A 14,435-nucleotide genomic window follows, 5' to 3' on the forward strand; every position below is an offset into this window, starting at 1 on the left:
GGGGAACACATGACTTGCCTGCTGTAATCCTGTATTTATCAAAAGATCCAAAAGACCAATTATGTTTTACAGACAATTAGCTTTTGTTACAGTTTCTACTACTGAATAACAAAACAACCCAGGATATTTTGTTTTTATATTTTATTATGCTCAGTGGTTTATTAGGTCAAGAATTCTGACAGGATACAGCAGAAATGGGATGTCTCACCCGCATTCTATGCGGGGCCTCGGCTGAGAAGATAACATGCCTCAATGCTAAGGACTGACATCATGCTAGACATCTTTACTCACAAGCTAGTCATTTAATGCTGGGTGTTGCCTGGAACTTTAGCTGAGGCTAAAGTGATTTTACACACACACAAACACACATACACACACATATCAAAGCTGGATTTCTCAACAACTATAGCTTTTGGAAAGCTAATTCTCTCCAAAATAACCTTTTCAACCAAAATGTGAGTGATTTCTTCAATAGCTTGTTCAAATAAATATATACACTGTTACATTTCCTCCCTGCTTTGGAATCACACCTCAGGCAGTGGCATGTTTCTAGCTTCATCTCTGTGTCAACACAGCTCATGTGGAAGTGGCCCCTTCTCCACAGCTCCAAGTATACTTGACTTCCAGCAGCACTATTCCATTTCTCTTCCCTTTAGAACTATGGGTTCTAATGGCTTTTCATTACTGCAAGTCTCTAAATGCCTCAGTATCCTTTCTTTGTTCCTGAAACTTGCCCAAAATGCGATAAATAGTCCTTGCATTAAACTCTCTTCATTTAAATCAATGGAGAGAATTCTGATTATCATGATCAGGACTAATAGAGACAAACAATAGGAGTTAAATAAAAATGGTTCCGAGAACAAATGTGAAAAATTAATAACCAGATTTCTAATATCTTCTAAGTATTTGATAGAATTGTTAAATAGTATAATTCTCCCTCCACTGATAAAGATTATACACACACACACATATACACATACAAACACACACACATATCAGAGCTGGAAGTTTCAACAATAGAGCTAATTATTCTTTCAAAAATAACCTTTTCCACAAAAATATGAGTGTTTCTCTCAAGCTTTTGAAATAATATATACATTGTTATATATATAACATATACATTGTTATATACATAACATATAATAGTGTTATATATATAATATATACATATATATAATATATATATAATATATACATATACTGCTGCTGCTGCTGCTGCTGCTAAGTCGCTTCAGTCATGTCTGACTCTGTGCGACCCCATAGAAAGCAGCCCACCAGGTTCCCCCGTCCCTGGGATTCTCCAGGCAAGAACACTGGAGTGGGTTGCCATTTTCTTCTCCAATGCCTGAAAGTGAAAAGTGAAAGTGAAGTCGCTCAGTCGTGTCCGACTCTTAGCAACCCCATGGACTGCAGCCCACCAAGCTCCTCTGTCCATGGGATTTTCCAGGCAAGAGTACTGGAGTGGGGTGCCATTGCCTTCCCATATATATGCATACATAATACATAATATATGTGTGTGTATATATATGTGTGTGTGTATATATAATGTAGTATATTAATATATGTAATAATATATACATATATTATGTACATATAATATATGTATATATTGTACATCAGATCAGATCAGATCAGTTGCTCAGTAGTGTCCAACTCTTTGCGACCCCATGAACTGCAACACGCCAGGCCTCCCTGTCCATCACCAACTCCCAGAGTTCACCCAGACTCACGTCCATCGAGTCAGTGATGCCATCCAGCCATCTCATCCTCTGTTGTCCCCTTCTCCTCCTGCCCCCAATCCCTCCCAGCATCAGAGTCTTTTCCAAGGAGTCAACTCTTCGTATGAGGTGGCCAAAGTACTGGAGTTTCAGCTTTAGCATCATTCCTTCCAAAGAAATCCCAGGGCTAATCCCCTTCAGAATGGTCTGGCTGGATCTCCTTGCAGTCCAAGGGACTCTCAAGAGTCTTCTCCAACACCACAGTTCAAAAGCATCAATTCTTCGGCGCTCAGCCTTCTTCACAGTCCAACTCTCACATCCATACATGACCACAAGAAAACCATAGCCTTGACTAGACGAACCTTTGTTGGCAAAGTAATGTCTCTGCTTTTGAATATGCTTTCTAGGTTGGTCATAACTTTCCTTCCAAGGAGTAAGCGTCTTTTAATTTCATGGCTGCAGTCACCATCTGTAGTGATTTTGGAGCCCAGAAAAATAAAGTCTGACACTGTTTCCACTGTTTCCCCATCTATTTGCCATGAAGTGATGGGACTGGATGCCATGATCTTCGTTTTCTGAATGCTGAGCTTTAAGCCAACTTTTTCACTCTCCACTTTCACTTTCATCAAGAGGCTTTTTAGTTCCTCTTCACTTTCTGCCATAAGGGTGGTGTCATCTGCATATCTGAGGTTATTGATATATGTATAATATATACATGTATATACTATATGTATAATATATACATTGTACATATAATATATAATATATACATTGTTATATTTCTAATTTACTATAAAAATAATCTTAGTTATCTACCATTCTTATTAAAAATGATCATCTCCTTCTTTTCAAAGTGTTTATACTAAATATACTAAATAGTTCTGTTGCTTTTAAAGCTTTGTCAGAGCTTGAAATTAATTCTGTTTGTCTGTACCTTCCAGATGGAGAAGGAAATGGAAACCCAATCCAGTATTCCTGCCTGGAAAATCCCATGGACAGGGGAGCCTTATGGGCTACAGTCCATGTGGTTGGAAAGAATGGGACATGACTGAGGAAACATGCACATACTTGCAGAACCTTTTTTCTGCCCCATTATTTTTAAAAAGAATTTTTACCTCAGAAGCTCCAGCTTCTGAGCACTAAGCCTACATATCAGGACTTCTCGAGGTCAACTAGTGGTGATGACAATAATTACATCTGTAAATTCCCTGATTACCCTAAATAATATAGACCTTCATTTTATTGGCTATTAGTTACTGAGCTATTATTTACTGAGTAACACATAAATATCTGTGTTTCACTGTGACATATTTGCCTATGCTCTGTTTCAACTACTATTTCTTCTACACATTACAGTATTTAATAAAAACAAAGGCAACTTATTTTAATTATATTCTTTTCCCCCCAAAGAACTTTTTATGTTATATATGGACAAGTTTGTCCCTATTCTCTAGGTAAATTTTTTGCAAGTCTCATTTTACTTTGCTCCAGTTCTAAAATTATTGCTACACTTTTTATCCTTTACAAATTATCATTTATGTTCTCCTATCTTCCACAACTATTCTTGTCCTTTTAAGTCAATATCCTCTGCATTCTCTGTGTTTTATTGAGAGTTGATATCATTTTCTCCTAACTGGATTATTTGAAAACTCAGAACAATACTTTGTTTTACTTTCCTATCTCTCTTGATGTATACTGTCATTTAGAGTTTCTGTCACATCTTCCAGCTGAACTCCAAGACTGTGATAACAAGACATGAATCTTGCATTTCTTTGTTCCAAAGAATGCTTAGCATAGCATCTTACACAAAAATATTTAACAGCTATTTAACAGGTACTTACTTGTAATGGACTGTGCGAAAAAAATAAATGATTATAAGCCAAAGAACTTACTCTTTAAAAAGCTTCTGATCTGCAAATGTATCCCAATAAACCAAATTAAAGAGTTCCTCAATGACTCAGCAGTAAACACTCTGCCTGCAATGCAGAAGCCCCAGGAGACAAGCGTTCAATCCCTGGGATGGGAAGTTCCCTTGGAGAAGGGCATGGCAACCCATTCCAGTATTCTTGCCTAGAGAATCCCATGGATGGAGGAGCCTGGTGGGCTGCAGTCCATGGGAACACAAAGAGTCGGACACGACTGAAGCAACTGAACACACACACAAACCACATTAACAAAATGAAGAATGAAAATCATATGATCGGCTCAAGAGATAAAGAAAAAGCATTTGACAAAATTCAACATCAATTTATAAGAAAAATTCTCAACAAAGTGGGAATAAAGGGAGCATACCTCAACATAACAAAGGCCATGTATGACAAACTCACAGCTAACATATACAGGGGTGAAAAACTGAAAGCTTTTCCTCTACAATCAAGAACAAAATGAGGTTGTCCACAACAACGCAAGACAAGACTCTACACATGGTCATCACCAGATGGTCGACACCGAAATCAGATTGATTATATTCTTTGCAGATGGAGAAGCTCAAGACCTGGAGCTGACTGCGGCTCAGATCATGAACTCCTTATGGCCAAATTCATACTAAAATTGAAGAAAGTGGAGAAAACCACTAGACCATTCAGGTATAACCTAAATCAAATCCCTTATGACTATACAGTGGAAGTGAGAAATAGATTTAAGGGAATAGATCTGATAGACAGAGTGCCTGAGGAACTATGGACTGAGGTTCGCGACATTGTACAGGAGACAGGAATCAAGACCATGCCCCAAAAAAAGAAATGCAAAAAAACAAAATGGCTATCTGAGGAGGCCTTACAAATAGCTGTGAAAAAAAAGGGAAATGAAAAGGAAAGGAGAAGAGGAAAGATACACCCATTTGAATGCAGAGTTCCAAAGAATAGCAAAGAGAGATAAGAAAGCCTTCCTCAGTGATCAGTGCAAAGAAATAGAGGAAAACAATAGAATGAGAAAGACGAGAGATCTCTTTGAGAATTAGAGATACCAAGGGAACATTTCATGCAAAGATGGGCTCCATAAAGGACAGAAATGGTAGGGACCTAACAGAAGCAGAAGATATTAAGAAGAGGTGCCAAGAATACACAGAAGAACTGTACAAAAAAGATCTTCACGACCAAGATAATCACGATGGTGTTATCACTTATCTAGACCCAGACATCCTGGAATGTGAAGTCAGGTGGGACTTAGAAAGCATCGCTACGAACAAAGCTAGTGGAGGTGATGGAATTCCAGTTGAGCTATTCCAAATCCTGAAAGATGATGCTGTGAAAGTGCTGCACTCAATATGCCAGAAAATTTGGAAAACTCAGCAGTGGCCACAGGACTGGAAAAAGTCAGTTTTCATTCCAATCCCAAAGAAAGGCAATGCTAAAGAATATTCAAACTACTGCACAATAGCACTCATCTCACACACTAGTAAAGTAATGCTCAAAATTCTCCAAGCCAGGCTTCAGCAATACGTGAACCATGAACTTCCTGATGTTCAAGCTGGTTTTATAAAAGGCAAAGGAACCAGAGATCAAATTGCCAACATCTGCTGGATCATGGAAAAAGCAAGAGAGTTCCAGAAAAACATCTATTTCTGCTTTATTGACTATGTCAAAGCCTTTGGCTGTGTGGATCACAATAAACTGTGGAAAATTCTGAAAGAGATGGGAGTACCAGACCACCTGACCTGCCTCTTCAGAAACTTATATGCAGGTCAGGAAGCAACAGTTAGAACTGGACATGGAACAACAGACTGGTTCCAAATAGGAAAAGGAGTCCATCAAGGCTGTATATTGTCACCCTGCTTATTTAACTTCTATGCAGAGTACATCATGAGAAACGCTGGACTGGAAGAAGCACAAGCTGGAATCAAGATTGCTGGGAGAAATATCAATGAACTCAGATATGCAGATGACACCACCCTTATGGCAGAAAGTAAAGAAGAACTAAAGAGCCTCTTGAAGAAAGTGAAAAAGGAGACTGAAAAAGTTGGCTTAAAGCTCAACATTCAGAAAACTAAGATCATGGCATCTGGTACCATCACTTCATGGCAAATAGACGGGGAAACAGTGGAAACAGTGGCTGACTTTATTTTCTGGGCTTCAAAATCACTGCAGATGGTGACTGCAGCCATAAAATTAAAAGACTCTTACTCCTTGGAAGGAAAGTTATGACCAACCTAGACAGCATATTAAAAAGCACAGACATTACTTTGTCAACAAAGGTCTGTCTAGTCAAAGCTATGGTTTTTCCAGTAGTCGTGTATGGATATGAGAGTTGGATTATAAAGAAAGCTGAGCACTGAAGAATTGATGCTTTTGAACTGTGGTGTTGGAGAAGACTCTTGAGAGTCCCTTGGACTGCAAGGAGATCCAACCAGTCCATCCTAAAGGAGATCAGACCTGGGTGTTCATTGGAAGGACTGATGTTGAAGCTGAAACTCCAATACTTTGGCCACCTGATGCGAAGAGCTGACTCATTGGAAAAGACCCTGATGCTGGGAAAGATTGAGGGCAGGAGGAGAAGGGGACGACAGAGGATGAGATGGTGGGATGGCATCACTGACTCAATGCACATGGGTTTGGGTGGACTCGGGGAGTTGGTCCTGGACAGGGAGGCCTGGTGTGCTGTAGTTCATGGGGTCGCAAAGCTAAGAAGCTTTTGCGTAGCAAAGAAAGCCATCAACAAAATGAAAAGGCAACCTACTGAATGGAAGACGTTATCTGCAAGTTATATATCTGATGAGGGTGTTATATCCAAAATATATGAAGAACTCCGTCCACTCAATATAAAATGAATAATCATGAAAAAGAAAATAAGCAAAACAAAACAAACAACCCAATTTAAACATGAGTAGAAGACCTGAATAGACAGTTTTCCAAGGAAGCAGACATAAAGATGGTCAGAAGACAAAGGAAAAGAATGTTCAATGTCACTAATCACTGCTGCTACTGCTGCTAAGTCACTTCAGTCGTGTCCCTAGGATTCTCCAGGCAAGAACACTGGAGTGGGTTGCCATTTCCTTCTCCAATGCATGAAAGTAAAAAGTGAAAGTGAAATCGCTCGGTCGTGTCCTACTCTAAGCGACCCCATGGACTGCAGCCTACCAGGCTCCTCCATCCATGGGATTTTCTAGGTAAAAGTACTGGAGTGGGGTGCCATTGCCTTCTCCGTAGGGCAATGCAAATCCAAACCATAATATGGCAGATATCACCTCATACCTGTCTGGATTTTTTTTTTTTTTTTTAATGAACAACAAAAAACAAGTGTTGGTAAAAATTTGGAGAAAAGGAAACCCTCGTGCACTATTGGTGGGAATATAAATTGATGCAGTCACTATGGAAAACAGTATGAAGACTTCTCAAAAAATTAAGAATGATCATATGATCCAGTAATCCCACTTCTGAGTATTTATCTGAAGAAACAAAAACACTAATTTGAAAAGATATACACACACCCCTATATATCTTTGGGCTTCCCAGGTTGTGCTAGTGATAAAGACTATGCCTGCCAATGCAGGAGACATAAGAGATGTAGGTTTGATCCCTGGGTTAGGTAGATCCCCTGGAGAAGGGAATGGCAAACCATTTCAGCATTCTTGCCTGGAGAATCCCAAGGACAGAGGAGCCTGGTGGGCTATGGTCCACAGGGTGGCAAAGAGTTGGACACAACTAAAGCAACTTAGCACGCATGCATGCACCCCAGCGCTCACTTGCTTCCCTAGTGGCTCAGACTGTAAAGAATCTGTCAGTGCAGTGTCAGAATCTCCTGCAGTGCAGGAGACCCAAGTTTGATCCCTGGGTCAGGAAGATCCTTTGGAGCAGGGAATGGCTATCCTCTCCAATGTTCTTACCCGGAAAATTCCATGGACAGAGGAGCTTGGCAGGTTACAGTCCATGGGTTTGCTAAGAGTGGCATACAACTGAGCAACTAACACTTTCACTCCTCTTTTTTCATTCTCACAGTAGCATCATTTGCAACAGCCAGCTTACGGAAGCAATCTAAGTGTCCATCAGTAGACGAATAGACAAAGATGCTGTGTATATATGTACACAACTGAATACATTACTCAGCCATAAAAAAGAATAAAATTTTGCCACCTGCAACAACATGGATGCACCTAGAGGATATTATGAAGTGAAATAAGTCAGACAAATGTTCTATCATTTCATTTATATGTAGAATATAAAAAAACAGAACAAATGAACAAGCAAAACAGAAACAAGATCCATAGATACAAACTAGTAGTTTGGAAAAGGGAGGGAGAAATAGGTTAAAGGGATTAAAAAGTGTAAACTTTCAGTTATAAAACAACTAAGTCACAGGTATGTAATGTACATGTAGAGAATATAGTCGATAATATTGCAGTAACTTTATGATGGTTACTAGACTTATGGTGATCAGTTCATAATGCATATAAATGTCAAATCATTACATCATACAGCAGAAACTACTATACTATTGTATATCAACTCTACTTCCATTATAAAAAGATTAAAAGAAAAAACACCTGGACCAGGGTACGGTATATATATACTCATAAATAATCTAAGGAAATAAGAGATACAATTGTAAATATAAACTGAATATGAAAATTGTCAGTCTCAAAGCTCTAACGGGTAAAGTTAGTATACTTCAAAAGCAATAATTGATACCAGCTTAGGGTATGCTGGACAGTGGTAGGGTTCTACAGAGACACAGGCTAAAAAGGGAGCAGTAGAGAGAGCAGGCCAAATGAAGACGAGTTTCTTAAATTTGCTTGTCGAACTGCAGTTAATGGTTGCAAAATTCAACTTACTAAAATATAATCAAGCAGGATTCATACACTTGGATCCATCCTGCTTGCTAGTGTTGTATTGGAGCCATAGAAAAGTTAAAGCCCTCTTCTATAGAAGCCAGCCACATAGGTTAAGGTAAAGATACAATATTGCACCTTACTAAATGCACTGCTTAATAAAGCAGTGGTTAAGTATCTTGCTGAAACTTACATTCTTTTAAAACAGAATACACAATTACAAAACAAAATTAGGTGGAAAAACAACTGTTTTATTTGGAATGAGAAAAGAAAGCTCAACAGCTGATTGGAGTCACAGAGTTCTAGATTCCTTTCTTCTGAGATGGCTTTAAGCAATTCACCAGAAATGCTTACTTAGAAATGCTTCTGGCCCCCAGCATCCTGTATCATGCATCAAAACTGGACTGGCGATTCATTTCACAAACAGGATGCTGGGGCTGATGCAGTGGGAAGACCCAGAGGGATAGGATGGGGAGGGAGGTGGGAAGGGGGTTCAGGACGGGGAACACATGCACACCCATGGCGGATTCATGTAATTAGCCTCTAATTAAAATAAATAAATTTATATCATATATAAAAAAAGAAACGCTTCTGGCTACAATCTGTCATTCCTTTCCCACCTAGAACCTGTACTACTCCCAGTATCTTACATTTTCCAGAGACCCAGGCAAAAAAACAGCCCAAACTCAAATTTCATTAGCTTCATCTAAGATTGGCCTCAGACTACAAGAGGCTCATTAAAACAGTGATTCTTGGTGGAGGCCAGGACACTTAGAATCTGGGGAAAGAGAAAGCACATGACAAATTTAAACCATCCCAGATGATCCTGATACGCGCTTGCCACTCTCTACATACTCCCTGTACACATCCTCCCCACCCCAAGCTTCACAGTGCAGAGCCCCAAAGGCTAACGCTCATAGTCTGGTGGCTCCAGTGGTAAACAATCTTCCTGCCAATGCATGAGACACAGGTTCGATCCCTGGGTCAGGAAGGTCCCCTGGAGAAGGAAATGGCAACTCACTCCAGTTTTCTTGCCTGGGAAAACCCATGGACAGAGAAGCCTGGTGGGCTACAATCCACCAGGTCCCAAAGAGTCAGATATGACTTAGTGACTAAACAACAATGGTATCTTAGAAGGCAATATAAATAAGAACGGATCAACTGTCCTTGATCTGAACATAAAGTATGTGTGGAACAACAACAAGTAAACAAAAAATAATTCCACTGTTTTACAATTTAAACACACTGAAAGGTCATGTGATTTCATCAAGTGTATAAACCAGATACTCTGTCTGAACTTCCCCAATACACCTGTGCCTACCACTTCACTTAATCCTAAAGGGAAAAAAGGCGGGGAGTTTTGCATACTCCTCTTTGTGGTCTGAGTATGCTTGTCCACTTTATAACTTCTCTCCCAGAATAAAGCGGTGGTGAAGTCTGTTGCCTTACTTAACACCTCAAGTAAAGCTTACCTACTGCACAGGCTTCTTAGTAATGAAATACAATGTTCCCATCTCAACTCTTCTACCAGCAGCAACTGAGAGAAGCTGCAGTGGCACTGAATGGCCTCCCAAGAATGGTATTTTTCTTTTCCAAAACAAAATTACAACCATCAGCCTGCGGGCACCACAAGTCTGCCAGTGACCGAGTCAATTTCTCTCCAACTATCCTGAAAGTTCAGAGGGCCCTTTGGTCTCTAGGTTTCCCTGGGTTAGGTTTAAAAATGAAAGCGCCGGTGGTGAGTTGGGTGGCAGGGGCTATCTAAAAAATCCTGAGCTCCGCAGCGCAGGAGATTCCTAGTTGGACACACCAACTGTTTTCTCCTGAAGAGGGATTCCCTAACGCCTCTTCCCACTAGACTTAAGACTAACCTCCGGCGCCACCCAAGTCTCCAATCCAAAACCAGCAACAACACTAAATCAAGAAAAATTTCCCTACACTCGGGTGTTTTCGTTCCCAGGGTTCAGGGCTGGCTGCGCCCTAAAAGAAGCTGCCAGGGGCGGGGGCACTTTCGGGCCACCGTCTCCCCGGTTCCAGCACTGTCCCTGGAAATATCCGCGTCAGAGAAGGAAAGAAGAGAAAAGTGGGAAATGGCACAACTTTGCAGACTCCACGAAGCCATGGCCCTGCCGAACGCAAGGTCAAAGTGCAGAAGAGTGAACTGCTGCAATTCGGGACGTGCTGGGAGTCAGCCACGGGGGCGGCGATCAGCCAGGCAGGATCAGGCGGCCTGGGAAGACCCACCCACCCTCGGCTCCGAGCCTCCGGCGGGGCCGGGTGAGCGCGTTAGGGCGGCCGCCTCACGGCGGGGCCAACTCCGGGAGTTGACTTGGAACTTTCCCGGGACGCGCCGCCGCACAGCCCTCACCTTACTGAACACCTCCAGGTCGTCCTCGTCCTCGTCCAGATCCAGCACCTCGGCCTGCAGCAGGGAGGAGGAGCTGATGCTGCTGGGGAGGGGGGCGTCACCCCCCGGGCTGTCCCCGCCGGCGCCCCCAGCCGGGAGGCCCCAGGAGCGCGCCTGAGACGCCCGGCACTCGCCCTCCATCCCGAGAGTGCGCGCCGGTCCGGCCGTCGCCGCCAGCCCGGCTTCCCCGAGCTTGCCCATTGGCTCCCGCGCATCCTGCGCCTCCCCGGCCGGCCCCGCTCCAGCTCCACGTCCGCTGCGCAGACGCGGAACTGGGAGCAAACGCCCGGCCTGGGTTCGTCCCCACCTGGCTTGGGGCCTGCCGGAGGCCAAAGAGTGGGACTCTGGGGCTCTGGCTAGGGTGGGGCCTGGGACGCGGTCCCCTGAAGGTAGGGAGTGGGACCTGGCTGCAGGGCTACCCTGCGAAGGCTTCTATGGGGGCGGGGATCTGGGCAGAAGCGACAGAGCGAAAACCGTGAACTTCAGAGGAGCCACAGCGGGGCTGGAAAGCAGTCGACCCATCTCGCCAAGAGGAAAAAACCAATACTGTATTTCCTGTAGTTTAATGGTTGCTTTTTTTCCCCCACCCCCCGGTTGTGGTTTTCGAGTCCGTCTTTTACTAAGGCTAATGCAAAAACTCTTCTGTTTTGTAATTGATTTTTGACCCAGTGACCAGACTGTGTGGTCATTTCACACTATCAAGCCAGGGAAGTTGGATTTTAAAACTATTTTCAGCCACTTTCAAATGTATCTTTACTCCTGGAAGTCTTTCTGAAGTCAGTGAGCAAGAATGGTACTAAGGGTCAAGGACAGCAAGCATGACTGGACGTTGCCATTGAGAAACAGTCTTCAGTCTTTACACTGCCAATGCAAAGCCGTAACGGTTTAGTTGTTGGTGCTTATTATCAATATTAAAAATAATTTTAAAAAAGAAATTCCAAAAATAAAGGAAAATTGAATGCAAATCTATATATTTGGAACTATTTTCAGGTTGTATTACTTACTCACCTCCGCCCCAACTCTTCTCCCATCAGCCAGGAAAGAACAGCTAAGAAGTTTGCACATAGAGCAGAGGCTAATTCAAACTTGGCTTCTAAAATGTCTGCGGCAAAATGTTTAGCCTAATGTTTAACATGTTTAACTTCAGAAAAAAATTTAGACGTGTAAGAGAATTTCTTTCTGATTAGAAGACAAGGCCTTAGTGATATGTTCCTCTTAACCAGTCATATTGGTTTCAGTTCATAAACACACTTCTTCAGTCAAGCATGTCTCCCTGCTGGTTGAATATCCAAGCTCCTTCCTATGCTTTATGGTTCCTGTACCCAAAATGCCATCTCCTGCCCATCCTTCAGGAGTTAACTGTAATCCCATATCTTTGAGGAAGATTTTCTGATTGACACAGTCTGTTCCCAATTTAGCATTTACTTTTATTTCATGTAATAGATTGCATTTATTTCATGTAAATGCCTTACATTCTTTATTAAATTATAACATTTTAAGATTAGAGATCACATTATTTATTAATAAACCACAGTAGCAGATGTACCCACCCAAAAAAGCTCTCTGCTAAGAGAATACAAAGGATACAAGTTATTAAAAGACTTTTTCCTCTCTAAGCTCATACTGGCTAGTGAGAAAGATTCAAGTTTTTCGAATTGCAGTCTGAACCAGGAAATTCTTAAGGATACTGTGACTCAGAGAATTGCCAGAAAGCATAGCGACAAGCTCAGAAAATGGACAGAACAAACCAAGCTTGTATCACAGCCAAACTCATACCACGGAGCTAATATGGCATACATTGCCACCACCAGTACTGAGCATCAGATATCACACCCCCTCCACACACTGCCACCGACAGTGATATCACTGAACTCCAGGTGCTGATACCCACATCAGTACCACAGCTATCTCTGAGAACTTCCTTTGCTGTTATACCACAAAAGTGCCCACAGTCCTGTTTCTCTGTTAATTATTCTACTTTCAAAACCCTGAAAGGGAGTTAAAAGACAAATTAGATTTCTAAGCATATTAAGTCCAGATTGATACTGGTCAGCCAAAAGAAAAAAAGAAAAGAAAAAAAAAAAAAAATCCCTACTACAACTCATTCCTTTGGCCAACCAACATTAAAATCACAATTCCTCACATACTTTCTATTTTTTTCCCCAATTTCTGCTAAATATACTTCAGCTATTCTTCAAACTCCTGGGAATATAGTCCCCAGCTCCCCAAAGGAGGAAAATCCAAACCTGCTCACATCTGGGGTAGCTCTAAGTCTAAAGGGCTTCCCAAATAGCGCAGTGGTAAAGAATCCACCTGCCAAAGCAGGAAACACAAGGTTTGATCCCTGGGTATGGAAGAGGTCCTGGAGAAGGAAATGCCAACCCACTCCAGTATTCTTGCCTGGAAAATCCCAAGGACAGAGGAGTCAGGTGGTCTAAAGTCCATGGGGTCACAAAGAGTTGGACACCACTGAGTGCATACACACACACACACACACACACACACACATGCTTCAAACATGTCTATTCCTCTTGTGGTTCTGCTGTAACTCTGTTGATATTTTGTACCTGATGGACTACATTTTAGAGTTTAATTACCAACATGCCATGTTTATGTATTCAGTGGTATTAAAAAGTACTAAATTGCCACATGCTGCTGCTGCTAAGTCGCTTCAGTCGTGTCCGACTCTGTGCGACCCCATAGACTGCAGCCCATGAGGCTCCTCCGACCCTGGGATTCTCCAGGCAAGAACACTGGAGTGGGTTGCCATTTCCTTCTCCAATGCATGAAAGTGAAAAGTGAAAGTGAAGTTGCTCAGTCATGTCCGACTCTTAGAGACCCCATGGACAGCAGCCTACCAGGCTCCTCTGTCCATGGGATTTTCCAGGCAAGAGTACCGGAGTAGGTTGCCATTGCCTTCTCCAAATTGCCACATAACAGTCCCAATTTCTCATTAAATAGGATCATCACTAGGTCCTTTAATGGAAGAGTTCTTAGTTGGGTACTAAATTCTCTCAATCACTATAATCGGAGAAGGCAATGGCACCCCACTCCAAAGCTCTTGCCTGGGAAATCCCATGGATGGAGCCTCGTAGGCTACAGTCCATGGGGTCACTATAATACAAAACCTTAAATACAGATATAGCATTAAGAGATGTCCTACCCAGTTTTGTCCCTTGGTTTTGGGACTCTTATTCTGGTTAATATATATTAATTTTTGGTTCTGAGAAAATACATTTTGTCAAAAAGCTCCCTCTTTCTCATATTTTCCAGGTAGGATCTCCTGAGACCATAACTGCTTGTTAATATGCCATTCAACCATTCATAAAGTCAGCTGTTTCTGGTAATGAGACCCATGATAAGACAGGTCACCCCATAAGCATTACTTGTTTTGCTGGAGATGATTTAATTGATCAGGAAAAAATGTGATATGCAAAATCTGATGGGAAATAAAGCAGTCAGTAAGTTCATGGATGATTGTGTTGGGAGGAAAGCAGGAGAAGCAAACCCAATTTATCTTTTCCACAAAGGACAAATAATGAGTTCT

General features: G+C 41.9%; 1 protein-coding gene across 7 annotated transcripts in view; it reads right to left on the reverse strand.

The window, feature by feature from the left end:
• The window catches only part of SNX7 (sorting nexin 7), a 164,135-nt gene extending 153,017 nt beyond the window's left edge, over positions 1-11,118 (reverse strand). For 5 of the 7 annotated variants that reach the window (XM_006049771.4, XM_006049772.3, XM_044944653.1 and 2 more), the window contains exon 1: positions 10,850-11,117. In XM_006049771.4, coding sequence (XP_006049833.3) covers positions 10,850-11,089 — 240 coding nt within the window. In that variant the 5' untranslated portion in view covers positions 11,090-11,117. Of the gene's footprint in view, positions 1-10,849 lie in introns of all 7 variants that reach the window. The other 2 variants (XM_025288225.2, XM_006049769.3) reach the window with 2 other exon arrangements.
• Positions 11,119-14,435: the final 3,317 nt, after the last annotated feature.

Source organism: Bubalus bubalis, chromosome 6 (genome assembly GCF_019923935.1).
Source record: "Bubalus bubalis isolate 160015118507 breed Murrah chromosome 6, NDDB_SH_1, whole genome shotgun sequence".
NCBI classification, from domain to species: domain Eukaryota; kingdom Metazoa; phylum Chordata; class Mammalia; order Artiodactyla; family Bovidae; genus Bubalus; species Bubalus bubalis.